The 22,075-nt window shown below is 43.4% G+C and overlaps 1 protein-coding gene across 2 annotated transcripts in view; it reads left to right on the top strand.

Moving 5' to 3' along the window:
* Nucleotides 1–9,089: 9,089 nt before the first annotated feature.
* The window catches only part of rpia (ribose 5-phosphate isomerase A (ribose 5-phosphate epimerase)), a 28,036-nt gene continuing 15,050 nt past the window's right edge, over nt 9,090–22,075 (top strand). For both annotated transcript variants that reach the window (XM_043698974.2, XM_043698885.2), the window contains exons 1-3: nt 9,090–9,290; nt 11,492–11,552; nt 17,068–17,123. In XM_043698974.2, the coding sequence (XP_043554909.1) occupies nt 9,117–9,290; nt 11,492–11,552; nt 17,068–17,123 (291 nt within the window). In that variant the 5' untranslated portion in view covers nt 9,090–9,116. The remainder of the gene's footprint in view (nt 9,291–11,491; nt 11,553–17,067; nt 17,124–22,075) is intronic.

Here is a 22,075-nt window from a genome sequence, read left to right as displayed (position 1 = left end):
CCCACAAAGCAGTGACTGAATCCACTTGGAAGGGAGGATCTGTAGGGGCATCCCGTTAGATGTTTGGCAAGTAAGCGAACATATTGAAGCTCTGTGAGCAAACGCGAAAACACCTGCTGGGCAAGTGGACAACAGTTAATTAACAGGGAAAAAAAAAATAGGTTGTTGAGAAGTCTAGTCATAAAAAAGAGAAGCACTTACATCTCACAGACAGCGATGTTGCTATAATGACCATATTGTCATGGAACTTTATTTTTAGATTACCTACAGTGTGGAAACAGGCCCTTTGGCCCAACAAGTCCACACCAACCCTCCAAAGAGTAACCCATCCAGACCCAGCTCCCTCTGACTAATGCACCTGACACTATGGGTAATTTAGTATGGCCAATTCACCTGATCTGCACATCTTTGTACTGTGGGAGGAAACAAGAGCACCCAGAGGAAACCCACACAGACAGACTGTGCAAACTCCACACCAACAGTCACCTGGACTGTGCAAACTCCACACCAACAGTCACCTGGACTGTGCAAACTCCACACCAACAGTCGGCTGGATTGAACCTGGGACCCTGCTGCTATGAGGCAGCAGGGCTAGCCACTGAGCCACCATGAATTCTTCAGTAAAGTTGAATTTCTGCATGACCTTCCAAAGGCCTTCGCATTCACTGCGTTAAAGGTCTTGGTCAAGTCAACAGGAGTGGCACAGTGACTCCTTGGTTAACACTGCTGCCTCACAGCATCAGGTTTGAGTCCGGCCTCAGGCGACTGTCTGTATGGAGTTTGTATATTCTCCACGTGTCTGCGAGGGTTTCCTCCCACAGTCCAAAGACGTGCAGGTTAGGTTGCCCATAGTGTTCAGGCTTGGGGTAAATATTGGGTAGGGGAATGCATCTGGTTGGGTTACTCTTCAGAAGTTTGGTGTGGACTTGTTTCGCCGAAGGGCCTGTTTCCACACTATAGGGATTCTATAAAGTGGCGCAGAGGTCTCTATTCTGTGTGTGGCATTTCTGCTGGAGCTTTCTAACTGAAAACATCCCATCGGTGATACCTTGACCTTTTCTGAAATCACTCTCACTTGCTAGCAACAGATATTTATTGTGGGATCCTGGCAGTTCAGAAGGATTTCAATCATGATTTTGCAGGTGATGGAGAACACTGAGATTCCGCGATAATTGCTGTGAGTTTGACAAGTTCCACTTGCTCAGTGGAGCAATGGAGGCATCTTCCTGTCTGGTAGGATGTTCCCTTGCTCCTACATACACTGAAAGAGTTCAGGTACTGACCTCCAGCTTTGAAGACCTCAGCTGGGATAGCGTTGGCTCTGGACCCTTACTGCTCAGCAAGAGTTTGCACTCCTTACTTCTCACCATGTGAGAGGATCACCAAGAGAGCAGTTAATGGTAACTTGTGGCAGCGAGAGTGGGACAGGCTGCACTGCTCCTGTAAAGAGCAAAACAACTGTCCAAGTAACCTCCTTCTGCAGCGTAAATATTCTGTGACTGCCCATAGATGACATAATCTAATCCACCTCTTTCAGGTTCTGAAGTTATATTTTGACCTCTCCCTTTGATCTTTATACAAACTCAATAGGATGGAACATTCAGTCCCTTTCCCGTAGGGTGAGATAGTTCCTGAGAACTATTGTAATGGGGAGAGTAACTTTATTGTTTCCATTATCCCAGGTATTAGTTATTATTAACTGGCTTCAATATATATTGTTCTAAAGCTTGCGTGCTATGGCCTTTCCTTTCAAACAGTAGATAAATATTTTGCTTTTAATAACCAGCAATTGAACTATGTTTTTCTCTGAATCAGTTGGAATGATGGTAAAAGAAAATTGAAATGTACATTTGCTCTGGTTTCTTACATCACCTCAGGCGTTATACAGCTGATGATGTAAATATAGTCACTGCTCTAACATTCTGCAGAAATGATCCATTAACTGTAAAAATTTTGGAGTTGGAACACTCGGAGATTTCTAGGCAAACATCAGTCTGGGCTTTTGCGGTGCAGTGGTAGTGACTCTATCTATGGACCAAGAGACTGAGATTCAAATCACACCTGCTCCTGGAGTGTGTAACAACATCTCTACACAAGTTAGTTAGGAAATATTTATTAATGTTATCACTTCTATTTTGGAACTGAGGTACCAAATGTTTGCAAGTGATGTGATCAATGTGTTCCCATTCTGGAAATTCAGCTGAATTATATTCATATAACAAAAGCAGATTATGTGGTCATTATGACTTTGCTGTTTGTACTAGTTTTCCAACTTGATGGTTTTTACACTACAGCAATAACTTCACTGGCTGTAAAAGGTGTTAGGATTGCATCCTGTTGCTATTCTCTGTGCAATACTCCCCTCTCAAGACACAACTGTATTGTCAAAATTGTGGTCTGTTCCAAATAGTAATATCCTTTCACGAACAAGTGAGTGAACACTAATAGCGATGAGATCTAACTCTTTAGAGGCTCTTGTGGTCAGTGGCGGTATCCAGGATTTAAGACCCCCACTCCAGAGGTGTATAATAACATCTCTGAGCAGGTTGATTTGAAAATCCAACTTTCCAATTTAACACGTTGAATCATAGAAAGACACCATTTGGTCCATTGTGTCTGCAATGACCCTCTGAAGACCATCCTACCCAAACCCCGACCCTATTATCCAAGATGGTGGACGGGAAAAATTTCTGGCTGTAAGAGAAGCTCCTTTTTTTGAGATATTTTAGGTGCTGGAGGTGATTTCCTCGAATTCCAGGTGCAGCAATTACTGTTTTATATGCTGTTGCATTGTTTTGGAACTTTGGAAAAAAAAAGTCAAACAACAGCAGTTTTAAAAGGGAGAAGAACAGACAAAGGAAGCACATGGTGAGGTCAGTGCAGGAGAGAGAGAGAGAGAGAGCCTGCACAGTTACTGCCTTTGCTGTTTTTGAATTCATGTGTTGCTGGACATCGGAGTGCATCTGGGAAAATTAACAAACAGTGAATTTCACAACTAATCTTGGAGGAACCAGTTTGGGCGAAGTTCACAACACAGAATCAGATAAGTTAATTGTTGTTTGAAGTCTGTCCAAGAGAAAGGCTGTCTTAGTGAGTACAGTGGGTTCTTTCTTGATTATATGTTTTTGAAAATAAGTCTCTTGATTAAACTTAAAATATAAGCCATAGCTCTTAATTTAACCTGGGGCAGTGTTTGTAGAGGAATAAGACGGTGTTATTTTTTGGGTCTGTAGATTGTGAAGGAGCAAAAATGGCCTTTGCAGTGATATGTACTTCTTGTCAGATGCGGGAGTTTAAAGAGAATTTAAGGGTTACTGCGGATTATATCGGCCATAAATGCTGTTGGATGCGAATCTTATCAGATTGAGTGGATTGGTTGGAGAGACAGATAGAAGCGATGAGGAATTTGCAACAGCAACAGTATGTGATTGATGAAAGTTATAGGAAGGGGGGAAAGTCTCAGATACAGTCACATAGATGGGTTAACTCCAGGAAGGGTAAGAGAGGTAGGCACCTAGGGCAGGAGTCTTTTGTGGATATACCCATTTCAAACAGGTATGCCGTTTTGGAAAATGTAGGAGGTGATGGATTCTCAGGGGAATGTATCAGGAACAGCCAAGTTTCTGGTATTGAGACTGGCTGTAATGCAACGAGGGTCATGTCGGCTTCCAAGAGATCAATTGTGATAGGAATTAAGGGCTACGGGGAGAACGCTGGTAAGTGGAGCTGAAATGCGCATCAGCCATGATTGAATGGCGGAGTGGACTCAATGGGCCGAATGGCCTTACTTCCACTCCTATGTCTTATGGTCTTATGATAGGGAATTCTGTAATCCGAGGTACAGATAGATGTTTCTTGTGGCCAGCAGAAAAAAAGCAGAATGGTGTGTTGTTTCCCTGGTGCCAGGATCAAGGATGTCTCAGAGAGGGTGCAGAATGTTCTCACGGGGGAGAGGGGCCAGCAAGAGGTCATTGTCCACATTGGAACCAACGATATAGGGAGGGAAAAGGTTGTGATTCTGAAGGGAGATTACAGAGAATTAGGCAGAAATTTAAAAAGGAGGTCCTCAAGAGTAGGAATATCTGGATTACTCCCAGTGCTACGAGCTAGTGAGGGCAGGAATAAGAGGATAGAGCAGATGAATGCATGGCCGAGGAGCTGGGGTATGAGAGAAGGATTCACATTTTTGGATCATTGGAATCTCTTTTGGGGTAGAAGTGACCTGTACAAGAAGGACGGATTGCACCTAAATTGGAAGGGGACTAATATACTGGCAGGGAAATTTGCTAGAACTGCTTGGGAGGATTTAAACTAGTAAGGTGGGGGGATGGGACCCAGGGAGATAGTGAGGAAAGAGATCAATCTGAGACTGGTATAGTTGAGAATAGAAGCGAGTCAACCAGTCAGGGCAGGCAGGGACAAGGTAGGACTAATAAATTAAACTGTATTTATTTCAGTGCAAGGGGCCTAACAGGTGAACTCAGGGCATGGTTAGGAACAAGGGTCTGGGATAGCATAGCAATGACAGAAACATGGCTCAGGGATGGGCAAGACTGGCAGCTTAATGTTCCAGGATACAAATGCTACAGGAAGGATAGACAGAGAGGCAAGAGAGGAGGGGGAGTGGCATTTTTGATAAGGGATAGCATTTCAGCTGTGCTGAGGGAGGATATTCCCAGAAATACATCCAGGGAAGTTATTTGGATGGAACTGAGAAATAAGAAAGGGATGATCACCTTATTTGGATTGTATTATAGACCCCCTAATAGTCAGAGGGAAATTGAGAAACAAACTTGTAAGGAGATCTCAGCTATCTGTAAGAATAATAGGGTGGTTATGGTAGGGGATTTTAACTTTCCAAACATCGACTGGGACTGCCATAGAGTTAAAGGTTTAGATGGAGAGGAATTTCTTAAGTGCGTACAAGACAGTTTTCTGATTCAGTATGTGGATGTACCTACTAGAGAAGGTGCACAACTTGGCCTACTCTTGGGAGATAAGGCAGGGCAGGTGACTGAGGTGTCAGTGGGGGAGCACTTTGGGGCCAGCGACCATTATTCTATTCGTTTTAAAATCGTGATGGAAAAGGATAGACCAGATCTAAAAGTTGAAGTTCTAAATTGGAGAAAGGCCAATTTTGATGGTATTAGGCAAGAACTTTCGAAAGCTGATTGGAGGCAGATGTTCGCAGGTAAAGGGACGGCTGGAAAATTGGAAGTCTTCAGAAATGAGATAACAAGAATCCAGAGAAAGTATATCCCTGTCAGAGTGAAAGGGAAGGCTGGTAGGTATAGGGAATGCTGAATGACTAAAGAAATTGAGGGTTTGGTTAGAAAAAGAGGGAAGCATATGTCAGGTATAGGCAGGATAGAGCGAGTGAATCCTTAGAAGAGTATAAAGGAAATAGAAGTATACTTAAAAGGGAAATCAGAAGGGCAAAAAGGGGACATGAGATAGCTTTGGCAAATAGAATTAAGGAGAATTAAGGAGGAATCCAAAGGGTTTTTACAAATATATTAAGGACAAAAGCACTGTCCCCATGACTTGTCCAGACTTGTCCTACCTGCCTATCTCCTTTTCCACCTATCCACTCCACCCTCTCCTCCCTGACCTATCACCTTCATCCCCTCCCCCACTCACCCATTGTACTCTATGCTACTTTCTCCCCACCCCCACCCTCCTCTAGCTTATCTCTCCACACTCCAGGCTCACAGCCTTTATTCCTGATGAAGGGCTTTTGCCCGAAATGTCGATTTCGAAGCTCCTTGGATGCTGCCTGAACTGCTGTGCTCTTCCAGCACCACTAATCCAGAATCTGGTTTCCAGCATCTGCAGTCATTGTTTTTACCTCGAGAATAGGTCCCCTCAAAGATCAGCAAGGCGGCCTTTGTGTGGAGCCACAGAAAATGGGGGAGATACTAAATGAATATTTTGCATCAGTATTTACTGTGGAAAAGGATATGGAAGATATAGACTGTAGAGAAATAGATGGTGACATCTTGCAAAATGTCCACATTACAGAGGAGGAAGTGCTGGGTGTCTTGAAACAGTTATAGGTGGATAAATCCCCAGGACCTGATCAGGTGTACCCGAGAACTCTGTGGGAAGCGAGAGAAGTAATTGCTGGGCCTCTTGCTGAGATATTTGTATTGTCGATAGTCACAGATGAGGTGCTGGAAGACTGGAGGTTGGCAAAAGTGGTGCCACTGTTTAAGAAGGGTGGTAAAGACAAGCCAGGGAGCTATAGACCGGTGAGCCTGACCTCAGCGGTAGGCAAGTTGATGGAGGGAATCCTGAGGGACAGAATGTACATGTATTTGGAAAGGCAAGGACTGATTAGGGATAGTCAACATGGCTTTGTGCGTGGAAAATCATGTCTCACAAAATTGATAGAGTTTTTGAAGAAGTAACAAAGAAGATTGATGAGGGCAAAGCATTAGACATGATCTATGTGGACTTCAGTAAGGCGTTCGACAAGGTTCCCCATGGGAGACTGATTAACAAGGTTAGATCTCATGGAATACAGGGAGAACTAGCCATTTGGATACAGAACTCGCTCAAAGGTAGAAGACAGAGGGTGGTGGTGGAGGGTTGTTTTTCAGACTGGAGGCCTGTGACCAGTGGAGTGCCACAAGGATCCTCTACTTTTTGTCATTTACATAAATGATTTGGATGTGAGCATAAGAGGTACAGTTAGTGAGTTTGCAGATGACACCAAAATTGAAGGTGTAGTTGACAGCGAAGAGGGTTACCTCAGATTACAACAGGATCTGGACCAGATGGGCCAATGGGCTGAAAAGTGGCAGATGGAGTTTAATTCAGATAAATGTGAGGTGCTACATTTTGGGAAAGCAAAGCTCAGCAGGACTTATACACTTAATGGTAAGGTCCTCGGGAGTGTTGCTGAACAAAGAGACCTTGGAGTGCAGGTTCATAGCTCCTTGAAGTGGAGTTGCAATTAGATAGGATAGTGAAGAAGGCGCCTGGTATGCTTTCCTTTATTGGTCAGAGTATTGAGTACAGGAGTTGGGAGGTCATTTTGCAGCTGTACAGGACATTGGTTAGGCCACTGTTGGAGTATTGCGTACAATTCTGGTCTCCTCCCTATTGGAAAGATATTGTGAAACTTGAAAGGGTTCAGAAAAGACTTACAAGGATGTTGTTAGGGTTTAAGGATTTGAGCTGTCGGGAGAGGCTGAACAGGCTGGGGCTGTTTTCCCTGGAGTGTCGGAGGCTGAGGGATGACCTTATAGAGATTCACAAAATTATGAGGGGCATGCATAGGATAAATAGACAAAGTCTTTTCCCTGGGGTCAGGGAGTCCAGAACTAGAGGGCATAGGTTTAGGGTGAGAGGGGAAAGATATAAAAGAGACCTTTTCACGCAGAGGGTGGTACATGTATGGAATGAGCTGCCAGATGATGTGGTGGAGGCTGGTACAATTGCAACATTTAAGAGGCATTTGGATGGGTATATGAATAGGAAGGGTTTGGAGGGATATGGGCCGGGTGCTGGCAGGTGGGACTAGATTGGGTTGGGATATCTGGTCGGCGTGGACGGGTTGGACCGAAGGGTCTGTTTCCATGCTGTACATCTCTATGACTCTATTCTCATGACTCCGCATTTACCATCAGGTGAAAGTGAGGACTGCAGATGCTGGAGATTAGAGTCCAGAGTGTAATGCTGGAAATGCACAGCAGGTCAGGCAGTATCCGAGGAGCAGGGGAATCCACGTTTCTGGCATAAGCCCTTCATCAGGAATGAGAAAGCCCTGATGAAGGGCTTATGCCCAAAACGTCGATTCTCCTTCAACTCGGATGCTGCCTGACCTGCTGTGCTTTTCCAGCTCCACACTCTCAATTCAACATTTACCATTGCCAATCCACTTATTTTGCACATACCTGGATTCCACAGGGTAATTTAGCATGGCAATCCACCTAAGCTGCACGTTGTTGGACTGTGTCAAGAAACCAACGCAACTGGAGGAGACCCACACATTCAGGTGAGACTGCACCTGGAGTATTGTGCATAGTTTTAGTTCCCTTTTTTGAGAGAAGATGTGGTATTGGAAGCAGTTCAGAAGAGATTCACTAGATTGTTCCCAGAGATGAGGGGCATGTTGTATGAAAGGAGATTGAACAGTTTAAGTCTATACTCTCTGGAATTTAGAAGAGTAAGGGGAGATTAAATTGAAGTATTCAAGATGATAAAATAGACAGATGCTTCCTCTTGGAAAAAAGTGAGGACTGCAGATACTGGAGATCGGAGTCAAAAAGTACGGTGCTGGAAAAGCATCCGAGAAGCAGGAGAGTCAATGTTTCAAGCGTAAGCTTTTCACCAGGAATGTGATGCTTCCTCTCGTGGGGAATTCTAGGATGAGGGATCATAGTCTTAGGGTCAGGAGTAGCAAGTTTAAAACAGAGTTGAGGAGAAACGTAATCTCCCAAAGGGTTGTGAATCTTTGGAATTCGCCACCCCAAAATGTGGTAGATTCTGGGTCAGTGAGTAAGTTTAAGGAGGAGTTAGATTTTTAATTGGGGGGTTGTAGGGTGAAGAGCATATCACCCACATCAAATAGCAGAGTAGACCTGATGGGTCAAATGGTGTTATCCTACTCCTATACCTTGTGATTTAGCCAAGGCTGGAATTGAACCCAGATCCCTAGTCCTGTAAGGCAACAGCACTAACTACTGCACCACTTTGCCAAACAGATTACATGCTAAAATAAAGCCGAACCATAAGCGATATTGCACAGAAGGAAGCAATTTGATCCATCATATTTGCACCAGCTAGTCAAATAAGCATCATTACCTCGAGCCAAATCTCCTGCTTTTTTCACCCATACCCTTGCACATTATTTTTATCCAAATAATCACTAAATATTTTCTAGAATGCATGAAACACTAACGGTTCCAGAAAAACAAATTGCTGCAAAAAAAAAATAAATTCAGCTGTAGTGGCAATTCAATTGCAATGCAAGGCAGTGCAGGCTGGGATGTGTAGTTTTAGTTGTTTAGCATGGAGGACTACATTTCCCAGCTGAGGAAGGGGGTTGATTGTGAGCTGCAGCACAGTCCCGAGTTGCTCTGCTGTGTGAGGTGGGGAAGGGAGGGGCAATGTGGCTGAGGCTTCCTGGACTCCGCTCCTTGGAGCTGCGCTTCGGACTCAGAGCGGCTCCCCGGCGCCGGCAGCAACAGCAGCTTTTATTATTGAAGAGGAAGTTCAGCAAAAGCATGGAGGAAGAGGCAAAAAGGAAAGCTGGCTACATGGCTGTGGATAATCACGTGCAAGTGAGCAATCATAAATGCATTTTAATTCATGTTTCTCAAAAAAAAATTGCATCAAGTCAACTGTTGTGGTGATATTTCACAGACTTGTCGGTTTTCTTTGGATAATATTGAACTACACGGGGTGGAGATAGAGTGGAGGGTTGATAATGTGTTTCCTATGGATGGCTATCACCCTGTACTAAACTAATGGTGTGTATGTTCAATCCTGCGTTAGATTACTGATTGTACTACTCAACATTAAGCAGGTCTGGGGAATTCAGAAGTGTGTTTTATATGTAGTGTTTTTTGATTTGAAAGCAAACTTCTCCCTCCTTTTGTAAAGTCTTGAAATCCAGTTCTAAAAGTGCACAGGGTGCCAGAGAGAGTTTGGGTGAATCTTTAGATTCGTTTACTCTTGATGAAAATCTTGTAAAATGCAAAAGGGGCAAAGAGAGATTCACCTTTGAGTACTTACAGCCCCAGGTCACATTTTGTGAAGGACTGACTTCTTGTGGGTTTTATCACCTAACTTCTGTTTAGTGTGAGTTGTATAAATGAAGATTTGTCTGAGTTATTTAGATGAGCCAGACTTCTGTACTCTTATCAACTGCATGCACTGCCTAAAATTTAGTTGTGCCTCAGTTGTGCTGTGGGAACTGCCCTATAACTAACAGCCCAGGAGAGAGAAAGAGAGGCACCCCTCCACAATATTGCCTCCATTAGGATAGCTTATGAAGGTTCTGCTGTTGTACCTCTCCGAACCAGGAGGTCAGAAAGCTAAACCCCTGACAGATCCTACCAACCCATTGGATGAACATTGAACAAAGAAGGAACAAAACATCCATTTCTTCGGCATCTTTCACAACACCAGAATGTCCTGAAGCTCTTTACATCCTGTTAAATGTTTTGAAGTGTAGCATATGTAGTTACAATGTTGGAAATATGCTAAGCTCCCAAAGTGATAATGATGGGCCAACTCATTTCACTGATGTTGGACAAAGGATAGGTTTTGGTCAGGATAGCATGCAGAACTCCCTAGCTCTTGGCACTAAACTGAGTGGTCTCACGGGGCCTAGGTTTAATGTCTTCTCTAGAAAGCCCTGAGGAAGGGTTACATCCGAAATATTGACTTCTCCACCTCCTGATGTTGCCTGGCGTGGTGTGTTCTTCCAGCCTCCTGCTTGTCTACTTTGCATTCCAGCATTTGCAGTTTTGTTTGTCTCACCTGGAAAGTCAGCACCTCCTGACAGTGCAGACTTTGATTTCCCAGAGTTTCTGCAGCAAGTGCAGGTCCACGCGTAAGATGAAAGTTGGTTAGTTTTGGTTGGTTTGTTGTACTGCAGGTCCCACGTTTATGGTCTGCTACTCTTAGGACTGAGACAGGATTTTCATTTTCCCAGATTTTTGACCGTGCAATCTAAATTATTTCTGGACATCACTTTGTGTGAAATGCAATAGGCTGACTTTTCTACTTTAAATTGCAGATTATAGAATTTCCCATTGCATTTCCTTCACTCTGCTCTTACACTCGATCTAATATCTGCAGCAATTCCCTGTTCTCGGTTATATTCAACGAATTATGCTTCAGTTTTTTAGTACAACGTGCCAACCTTATAACATATTAGCAAAGGTTAATAAAACTCAAATCACAATAAGTACCAACTTGTCCAAATGATACGGTACGTCGGCCAGAATGGGTGACACTGAGGATCATTCAGGTCAACTTGGAGTGCAGTAACTAGACTGACATATCATTGGGAGCAAGTGGTGAACTGATAACTAGCCAAGCGTGCTATCAAGGACTGCTGCTGAGCCAGTTGTTCAAGTCTTTGAACAGGAACTCTGAATTTAATTTAACTAAGATAGCTCACCACCTTCTCAAAGGCAGCTGGGGAGCGGCAATAAATGCTGGCCAATCAGCGACACCCACATCCCACGAGTCAGTTAACTAAGTGTTAAAATATGCAATAATCACAAGTGTCTACATCAATTCCATGTGCAAACAGGAGCATGGTAATGGTGTTAGGAATGCCTTGGGTTGACAATTGGCGACTGCTGTTTTTGTGAGCCATTCAACACATTATTACAGAAAATTACACTTCTAGGACCTAGTTTATTTTTGTTGGTGAATATTTACAGCGAGAGCAGTCACGCCTGACAACAAACAATACAATGCCAATTTAAACTGCAAAGATTGACCCTGTTTGTTGTCTTTGTCTCAGAACAATCAAGCATTGGGGATTGGAAGTGGATCAACGATCGTGTATGCTGTGGACAGAATAGGTGGGTGCTAATTTTCTATAGCCTTTGTTTTGTTGTTGCTGTCCCTGCTACTGTATCTGAAAGAAGTATTGTTTCATAATTCCTAACCCCTACCACCCCACTCCCCCCACCAACACCTCACCCTTAGCTTTGTGAATTTATTTAGTGAAGTGCTGAGTGATAGTTGACAGAAGTTTTCTGTTTATTCCAATATAGTTATTCTGCAACCCCCACCTTGTGATTTTGTTTTTTAAAAGCTGTACTATACATATCAAGTCTATAGCTCTTTTGTGCTGTGCAAGTATACTCTTATGTACTTGCCAGCTCACTCTCCCCACATGCCCAACATATGTGTAAATTCTCCTGGCCTCCCCCCTCAATCTTTTGCCAATTATTTTTTACACTTTTAGTTCCTGCCCCTCCTGCCTGTAGATTAGAATAGATTCCCTACAGTATGGAAACAGGCCCTTCAGCCCAGCAAGTCCACACCGACCCTCTGAAGAGTAACCCACCCAGAGCCATTCCCCTACCCTGCATTTACTCCTGACTAATGCAAGGGGCACTTTTTTAGCATGACCAATTCACCTGACCTGCACATCTTTGGACTGTGGGAGGAAACTGGAGCACCTGGAGGAAACCCACACAGACACTGGGAGAATGTGCAAACTCCACACAGACAGTCACCCAAGGCTGGAATCGAACCTGGGTCCCTGGTGCTGTGAGGCAGCAGTGCTAACCACTGAGCCACCATGTCGCCCATGGTAGGGGAAGGGGGTTGGTGGCAGGGAGAAAGTTTCTTCATGTTTAATCTGTAAAGCCTTCAGTGATTTCTCCTTGTAATTTTCTCCACCCTACTGAAGTCTCTCGTTTCTGGGGCTTGCTGAGTGACTCTCCTCTGCACCCTCTCTAAGTTCCTGACATCCTTCCTAAGGTGTGGTGCCCAGAATTGACACATTCCTACAGCAGGAATTTAACGAATTGATTTATAAGCATGCAATATTGGGTGCTGGCGCCCATTTCCGAAAGAAATAGATGAAAGTTTTAAGAAAAAACAAAGTTGCTATAGTCCTACCGGACCATAGAGCTGCTTTCTCATTTGAAGGCCTAACCTAAGAGTTACCGCACCTCAGGTGAGGGACAAGGTTGTGGTGACGTCCATTTCTATGGGAATTGAACCCACCTTAGCATTGCTGCACCGCAAACCAGCCATGCAGCCAACTGAGCTAATTGATTCCCTAACACTTTGAAGATCGATTGAGCTCAAATGCCAAAATAGTGGCAGGGGAATTTAAATAGTGTTTATTAAATAAATATGCATTAAAAACTAGTATTGCTAACAGCCTGTAACAATATCAGTTAACCACTGGATTTTTTTTTAAACAAAAACTTCACTGATGTCCTTGAGGGAAGGAAATGTGGGCGCAGTGAGTTCTGAAGGGATCTGCCAGTCCACCATTTTACATTGACTTTCACAGAAAACTTTGTCTTAGCACCACACACCCGATGTCATATCCCTTTGTATGCTCACGAAAGGGTCAATGATTCAAGGTCCTTCCTGCAATACAAACTAGATAATACTGCCCACAGCAGCAGATTGACAAACCTGGGCCCCAAGATGGAACGTGGATACTGTCGACATATGATTTGGGCAATCCTGGTTGATGAATAACATCAGGTAACCATCTCTGTCGATGCTTTGTCGATATGGAAGATTTTTTTTAACTGTTTAGTTTGTCTTTTCATTTGAAGGTGTTGCCTTGTGGCGTGCTGCAGCTCCTTGGTTATAGAATGCCATTCCCCAGAAGTGAGCCTGAGAATGAGTTGGTGGGTTCTCAGGTGATGCTGTGTGGAGTCAGGAATGGACAACCCAATCCCGCAGCCCAGCAAGGGTTACCAAACTATGATGAGCAAGAGCCAGGGCTACAGGGAACCCCCCCCCCCCCCCCCCACCTCCCAGTCCTGATCATCTGAGTGAGCTAGGCAGAGTAACTGATTAGAAAGGATATCGGAGCCATGCTGTGTCAATTTACTGAAGTGATTATGAAAGATAAGATAAAGCTATGGTGAAAGACTTGGAAAACTTAGGATTGCATTTACCAAAGCAGAGATGGTTAAAGTGAAGATATTGTCCCAGCTGATATTAGTACTGGACAAATCAGAATGAAAACTGGCTTGTTAGATCCTAACTTTGATTTTCTTTTAAGTGTGGATATCTGTCATTGAATACACTGACAAGAGGCTGCCAGTGTACATTAACATAGAAACATAGAAAATAGGCCCTTTGAGCCTGCACCACCAATCGATACGATCATGGCTGATCATGCAATCTCGGTATCCCATTCCAGCTTTCTCTCCATACCCTCGATCCCATTAGCCTCAAGGGCCATGTCCTCCACCTCTTGCTTACATCTAATGAACTGGCCTCAACAGCTTCTTCAGGATTCCACAGGTTCACAACTGAGTGAAGAAATCCTTCCTCTGAAGGGATTATCCCTTCTTCTTAGACTGTGACCCCCAGTTCTGGACTTCTCAATGTCAGGTACATTGTTTGCACATCTAGCCTGTGCAGTCTTATCTCCCACAAAGTTATGAAACCTCATTAAATGCATCTCTTTTAAAAATGCATGACTTGCCAGTATCACAGCCTCAAATTCACCAATGAAGCATTTCCCTGTCTTCTCCTTCTTAACATAATAATAAATTTGGTTTATATTTTAATAACTAGAATGGCTGCAGTGTGGAAGGAGGCCGGTGTTAGCTGATGATAAAAACAATTCAGCGAGCCCCACTCCCCTGTAAGCTGACCATTCTTTTCTGTACTAGACAAGTATCCAATTACCTTTTGAAAGCTTAGATTGATCCTGCTTCCACCACACATTCAGGCAGTTCATTTCTGATCCTAACCACTTGCTTTTTAAAAGAAGGTTCTCTTTTGAGTACTGCTGCTTTTGCCAGTCATCTTCAGTCAAAGTCCTCTGGTTTGCTCTTTCTCCCCCTAACAAAAATCTTATTTCCCTGTCTACTCCCCTCAGACTCCTCATGAACACTTCTGTCAAATCTCCTCTTAATCTTCTTTTCGCTGAGAGGAACAGACGCAACTTCTCTAGTTTGTCCAGGTGGCTAAAGTTCTTCATCCCTGGAGCTAGTGCTCACTAATCGTTTCTGCACCCTCTGTAACACCTTAACATCTGCGGTGAAGTTTGGTAACCAGAACAGGACGCAGTGTCCGACTTGAGCCTGAGCCTGCATTTTATACAGCATCATCACCCCTTCAACACTTGTGTACTCTTTGCCACCTAAGATCCCATATGCTTCACTAATTGAGTTCTCAGCCTACCCAGCAACCTTTACTGTTTGTGCAGGTTGCTCTGTTCCTCTAACTCCTTTAGAATTGTATCCTTTTTTTCATTATCTCTCTCAACTCTTCCTCCTTCACACTTGTCTCCATTATATAGTGCCAAGCCACTCCCATACTCTGAGGCCCTCCTGAAGTTTATCACTAACTTCCTGTGACAGTACATATGAACAAATGGTTTAATACAGGAGCCCCTCATCCTGCTCTGTCACTCAATAAGTTCAGGGCTGATCTGATTGCTCCCCATTTCTGTCTACTCCTGATAACCTTTTATCTTGTTTCTCAAGAATCTATCTGACAATGCCTTTAAAAATGTTCTAGGACCCTGCTGCCACCATCTTTAGTGGAAGAGTGTTCCAACGACACTTAACTCTCGGAGAAAAAAAACTTTTCCTCTTTTTCCCTTAAGTAGATGATTCCTGATTTTTAAGACGTGGAGGTGCTGGTGTTGGACTGGGGTGAACAAGGTCAGAAGTCACTTCACTTCACTTGACGAAGGGCCAGCGCTCCAAAAGCTTGTGATTTCAAATAAACCTGTTGGATTATAACCTGGTGTCATGTGACTTCTGACCTCGTCCTTATTTTTAAACAGTGACCCCAAGTTCTTGATTCTCCTATAAGAGCAGGTACGCCCTCCATATCTATCCTGCCAAGGCACCCCAAGATCCTGTATTTCAATCAAGTGGCCTGTTGCTTTTCCACACTCCAGCAGGCACGAGCTTAACCTTTCCTCATAAGACAACTGGCAATAAGAACATAACAGCAAGAGGTCGCCTTCTGGCCCACCAAGGCTGCTCCACCATTCAATCCTTTTCATGGACTCAGTTCCACTTAACCGCTCCAGCTCACCATAACCCTTAATTCCTTCATGTTCAAAAATCTATCTATTTCTACCTTAAGACCAAGCAATGAGGCAGCCTCAGCTGCTTCACTGGGCAGGGGATTCCACAGAGTCACAAACATCCCAGATAATGTCTTGTGAACTGCCTCCAGCAAGTAATCTTCTTTCCTTATGTAGTAGTCAAAACTATCCACATTACTCCAGATGTGGCTTCACCAATGCTCTGCACAAACAATAACCATCTCACTTTTGTCTACAATTTCCCTTGCAGTAAATAATAACAATCTATCAACTATTCCTTAAAGTTTAATGCAATCTTTGACTTTTTTAGTTATTCACAGATGGTGGGTTCTCATCTTGGAATATTTCTTTCTCATTTGGAATGTGTCTTTTGTGTGTCTTTCTAAAATATCTCCTGAAATGCCTACCATGCAATTAGACCTATGCCTTGATCTAATTTGCCAATTCCCTTTAGTCAGGTTTGCTGCTGTGTACTTTCACGTTTTGTATTGTCATCAGATGTTGAAATTGTGTGCTGCTTCATATAAATGATGAAAAACAGAAGCTCCAACACAACCCAAAAATATACCTTCCTGCAGTCTGAAAAGCCACCACTTCCCTTTTCATCTTCTTTTCATAGTCATAGTTGTACAGCACAGAAACAGAAAATGGTCCAACTGATCCATGCCAACCAGATATCCTAAATTAATCAAGTCCCATTTGGCAGTAATTGGCCCCTATCCCTCGAGACCCATCCTATTCATATATACATCCAAATGCCTCTTAAATGTTGTAATTGTACCAACGTCCTCCACTTCCCCTGGCAGCTCATTCCAAATATGCACCACCCTCTGTGTGAAAAACTTGCCCCTTAGGTACTTTTTAAATCTTAGCCTCCTCCTCGCCTCAACTTCAGTTTTGGACTCCCCTACTCTAGGAAAAAGACCTTGACTATTCACCCTATCCATGCCCTCATGATTTTATAAACCTCTATAAAGTCACCCCTCAGCTTCCAATCATCCAGGGAAAACAGCCCCAGCCTATTCTGCCTCTCCATGTACCTCTAACTCTCCAACCCTGGCATCATCCTAAGAAATCTCTCTGAACCCTTTCAAGTTTCACAACATCTTACCTACAGCAGGTATCTGACTGATATAATTGAAGTACTCATGGTTTTAAAGAATAATTAGTGTAAGGTTAATTTATAGGGTTGTGTGTGTATTTGATAAATTAAATCATTCTATTGAGTCCATATACTGACCCCTCTTTTATGTGAAGAGAACACACTGGTATTTCTGGTGGTTTCTCCTATTTTAAAAACTTGTTTCAATTCTCTGCAGCTAAACGGGTTCAAGATGAAAATCTGAAAATAGTCTGTGTACCTACCTCATTCCAGGTGAGACTGAAGTTAATATTCTAGAGCACAAACATTCAGTGCAGTTCCTCTCTCGATATTTGAAACACAAATCGAAGTTCCTGCAATGGCCTGATGATAAAGTTTGACTTGTTTCAGCTCTGTTCATGATTCCATCTTAACACACTTTATGGTCAGTGACTTAGCTTTAAAGCTCAGTCACTGTTGTACTGTAGTGAACAGACCAGCCAATGTCTACATAACATACTTCCGAAGAGAACAATGTGCTGCCCAAGTAGTGTTTTTTTAATTTAGTGATGTTGCATGATGAGTGTATATTGCACAATTAATTCTCCTGCCCTCTTTTTTTTGAAATAATGAGAACAGACGGGTCTTGGTTTGACATCCCATCCAAAAGATTGACCCTCCAACAGTGCAGTCTTGAGCCTGCTCTGACATTCATTAAGATTGCAGCTGATCTGTTCCTGTTTTGAATTCCACATTTCCATCTAACCTCACCCCCACCGCCCCCCCCCCCCCCCCGCCCCCATAACTCTGATTCTCTTCTCTAATATGTAGATATTTGAGAAATTATACATTTTAACAGGAAGAACAAGGAGGTGTGATATAAAGTAAAGGGTACAGTTTTTAAGGGGATGCAGGAAGAGCATTATCTATGGTTATATGTGCACAAATCAGGCCATCATTGAAGCCAACCTCCCATCCATGGACCCCATTTACACAGCTCACTTCTGCGGAAAGGCTGCCAACATCATCGAAGACCCCTTCCATCCCAGCAATGCTCTCCTACAACCCCATCTGTCAGGCAGAGGATATCCTGGGACAGGCTAAGCAAAGACATGCCAGAGAATTCCTCGAGGCCTGGCACTCCAACCACAATGCCATAAACAAACACACCGATCTAGATACCATCTATCAACCCCTCAAAAACTAACAGGAAATGACATCACCACAAACCCCAGGAACCCCATCCAGGACACAAACATAAATAGAAAGCAGGAGACAACAGTTTTGTATCACTTGGAGGTCGCCACTGATGATGTTACCTAGCCAGGTAATGAAACGTCTGGATATCAAACCTACAGCTCAGCGAGCAAACCTACACCCTAAACCTCAACCTGAGCTACAAACCTTGCAGGATTCAGAAGCTTGAACATGCTCCAGCAGGTTAAAGAACAGCTTCATCCCTGCTGTTTTTTGGACTGACGAATGGACTCTCTTTCTTCAAATAATGTTAATCTTGCTTTGTGCACCTCTTGTGCAGTGTCACCTTGTATGCCTCACTCTAAATATTCTATGACCATAAGAAACTGCAGGTGGTGTGCACAGCCCAGACCATCATGGAAACCCACCTTCCATCAATGGGCTGCATTTATACTTCTCGTTGCCAACATAATCAAAGACCCATCTTACCCCGGTAATTCTCTCCTACAACCTCTTCTTTCAGGCAGAAGATACAGAAGCTTGAATGCACACACCAACAGGTTCAAGAATGGCTTCCTCCCTGCCATTATTAGACTGATGAATGGACTTGCTAACTTCAAATAATGTTGATCTTGCTTCACACACTTCCTATGTAGTGTAACCTGTATTCATCGCTCTGTCTAAACACTTCATGATCTATATATCTTTGTTTGCTGTGATCTACCTGTACTACTTGCAAAACCAAGCTTTTCACTGGACCTGTATATATATGACCAGAATAAATCAAATCAAATCATTGAAGTGTGAGGGCAGGTTGAGTAAGTGGCTCAAAACAAATGGGAATCTTTGCTTTTATAGTCTTGCTTACAAGGTATAGAAGTTCCATAGAATCCCCACAGTGTGGAAGCAGGCCATTTGGCCCAAGTCCACGCTGACCCTCTGAAGAGTAACCCATCCAGACCCATTCCCCTACCATATTACTCTACATTTACTCTGACTAATGTACCTAATCTACACATCCCTGAACACTATAGCCAATTTGGCATGACCAATTCACCTAACATGCGCATCTTTGGATTGTGGGAGGAAACCGGAGCACCCGGAGGAAACCCACGCAGACATGGGGAGAATGTGCAAACTCCACACAGTCAGTCACCCAAGGCTGGAATTGAACTGGGTCCCTGGCGCTGTGAGGCAGCAGTGCTAACCATTGAGCCCCCATGCTGCCCAAACAAGTTATGGTGATTGTTTGTAAAACATTGGTTGTCCAAGTTGAATGCTGTATCCATTCCGGCAACATTTGAAAGGACGTGAATATTATGGAGCGGATACATACAAACGTTAAACAAAAAGCTCTAGGGATGAGGAGCTCTGGTTGCGTGAATAGATTGAAAAGTTACTGCTATTCGCCTAAGAGAAGGGAAAGCGTCGAGAGGAGATTTGATAGAAATATTTATTATGAGAACTATTTAAAGAATACATAATGAGGAACTGTTCTGCTTAGCGGAAGGATGGAGGTAGACAGGGCACCGATTTTCAGTGAATGCAAAAGGACACACATTAGGAGAGAAATGTTTTATATGCAGCAAGTTTAGGTCCTGGACTGTACTGTCTGAGAGTCTGAAGGAGGCAGATTCACCTAATGGCTTTCGAGGGAAATAGATAAGGCCTTGAAGAAAGAGTTTGCAGGGCTCATGGAAAAGAGAAGGGAAGTGTTGGCAGCTTGCGAATAGCGAAACACAGCAGACTGATTGGCATTCTGATAGTGTGATGGGATTGTCGAAAGTGCTGTTTTGTCCATTTGCTGAAGGGTAACCTGCGCATTGATGCTCAATTTGTTTTCTACCAGCACCACTCTGCTCCTGACCTCATTTCAACCTTGGTCCAAGTGTGAACGAAAGGCCTCTGGGTGTTGCTGGCTGGGTCAGTACTGATTGATTGTCCATCTTTTATTGCTGTTTGAACTGTGTGGCTTGTCAGAGAACAGTTGAGTGTCAACCACATTGCTTTAAATCTGGAGTCACTTGTAGGCCGGACAAGGTAAGGATGACATTTAATTCCCTAAAGGGCATTAGTGTACCAGACAGGTTTGTTTTTCCAACAATCTACAATGGATTGTTATCAGGCTAGTTTTTTTAATTTCAATTTTCTTTGACTCCGATTTCTCCAGGTGCTGTGGTGGGATTTAAGGTGTAGTTCCGAAAGCATTTATCTGATCCTTTTGGATTGTTGCCCCAGTGACCATACCATTATGTTACATGTCCCACCCCAAAAACATGAACATAGATATATGTAACTTATTTTTTCTGAAAATCTAATTTTAGTTATGTCTGGCTAGTCAATAAATTCCGTCCACAAGGAAGTGTCTTGTGTTGCACTTCAACAATGGGCATAGATCCAAGTTGACGGTTGGCCATTACCAAACACTAGATTAATTGGTCATTCAATTGGCTGAGGAGGTGATATCCTCGTGGTATTATCGCTAGATGGTTAATCCAGAGACCTAGGTAATTCTCTGGGGCCTGCGTTCGAAACCCGCCTTGGCGGTTGGTCGAATTTGAATTCAATAAAACTCTGGAATTAAGAGTCTAATGATGACCGTGAAACCGTTGTTAATTGTCGGGAAGAAACCCAAGTGGTTCACTAAAAACAACAGCTGTTGTATTTGCCTGATCTGCCCTACATGTGACTCCAGACAAACAGTGATGTGATTGACTCTTAATTACCCTCTGCAGCCAGCTGCACCCACATCCTGTGAATGATTTAAAAAAAAAAATCATATCTCTGCTTTTGTGAGATTGCTCTACAGGCAAAATGGAGTCTTTGAATACCGAATGATCATACGCGAGAACTCAAAGGACTGGAAAATAGCCAATGATGTTTCTTTATTTAAGAAGGGTAACAAGGATAATACAGATGTGTACAGGCCAGTGAGCCCTACAACAGTGGTAGGGACATTATTGGAGAAGATTCTTCAGGTCAGGATCTTCTCATTTTGAGGAGAATGGACATTTTCACAACAGTCAGTATGGCTTTATGCAGGGTGGTCTTGTCTCTCAAATTTGAGATTTTGAGAAAGTGACAAAGATGATTGAGTATAAGGCAATGAATGTTGTCTACACGGACTTCACTAAAGCAATTGACAAGGTTCCTCATGGTAGGCTTGATCAGAAGACCAGAAGACTTGTAGTGCGTTGGTAAATTGGATGCGAAATTGGCTTGGGCATAGAAGACAGGGTAGTTGTGGAGGGCTGTTTTCCTGACTGGACATTTGTGACCAGTGGTGTTATGCAAGGATAAGTGCGGGAACCTCTGTTATTTGCAATATATGTAAATGACATGGATGAATATGTTGGTCTGGTTAGTAAGTTTGCAGATGCAAAATTGATGGAGTTCTGGATAGTGAGGAAGGACATCAAAGGGTGAAGCAGAGTATAGATCAGTTGGAAAACTGGACGGAGAAATAGTAAATGGAACTTAATCTGGACAAAAGTGAATTGATGCATTTTGGGAGATTAAATGCAACAGGAAAGTATATAGTAAATAACAGGACTCTTAGCAGCTTTGATATACAGCAGGATCTGAGGTCCAAGTCCATAGCTCCCAAAAAGTGGCAACACAAATGGGTGAGGTGGCAAAGAAGGTCTATGGCATTGGTCAGGGCTTTGAGTATAAAATTTGGCAAATTACGTTGAATTATGTGGGCGGCACGGTGGCCCAGTGGTTAGCACTGCTGCCTCACAGCGCCAGAGACCCGGGTTCAATTCCCGCCTCAGGCGACTGACTGTGTGGAGTTTGCACGTTCTCCCCGTGTCTGCGTGGGTTTCCTCCGGGTGCTCCGGTTTCCTCCACAGTCCAAAGATGTGCAGGCCATACTAAATTGGCTGTAGTGTTAGGTAAGGGGTAAATGTAGGGGTATGGGTGGGTTGCGCTTAGGCGGGTTGGTGTGGACTTGTTGGGCCGAAGGGCCTGTTTTCACATTGTAATGTAATCTAATAATCTAATCAAAACTGTATCAGACTTTGATCAGGCCAAATTCGGAGTACTGT

This window comes from Chiloscyllium plagiosum, unplaced genomic scaffold, assembly GCF_037043375.1.
Source record: "Chiloscyllium plagiosum isolate Xiang-an unplaced genomic scaffold, Cpla_swu_hap1 HiC_scaffold_1, whole genome shotgun sequence".
Taxonomy (NCBI): Eukaryota; Metazoa; Chordata; class Chondrichthyes; order Orectolobiformes; family Hemiscylliidae; genus Chiloscyllium; species Chiloscyllium plagiosum.
This window is presented reverse-complemented; position numbering and strand designations above follow the sequence as displayed.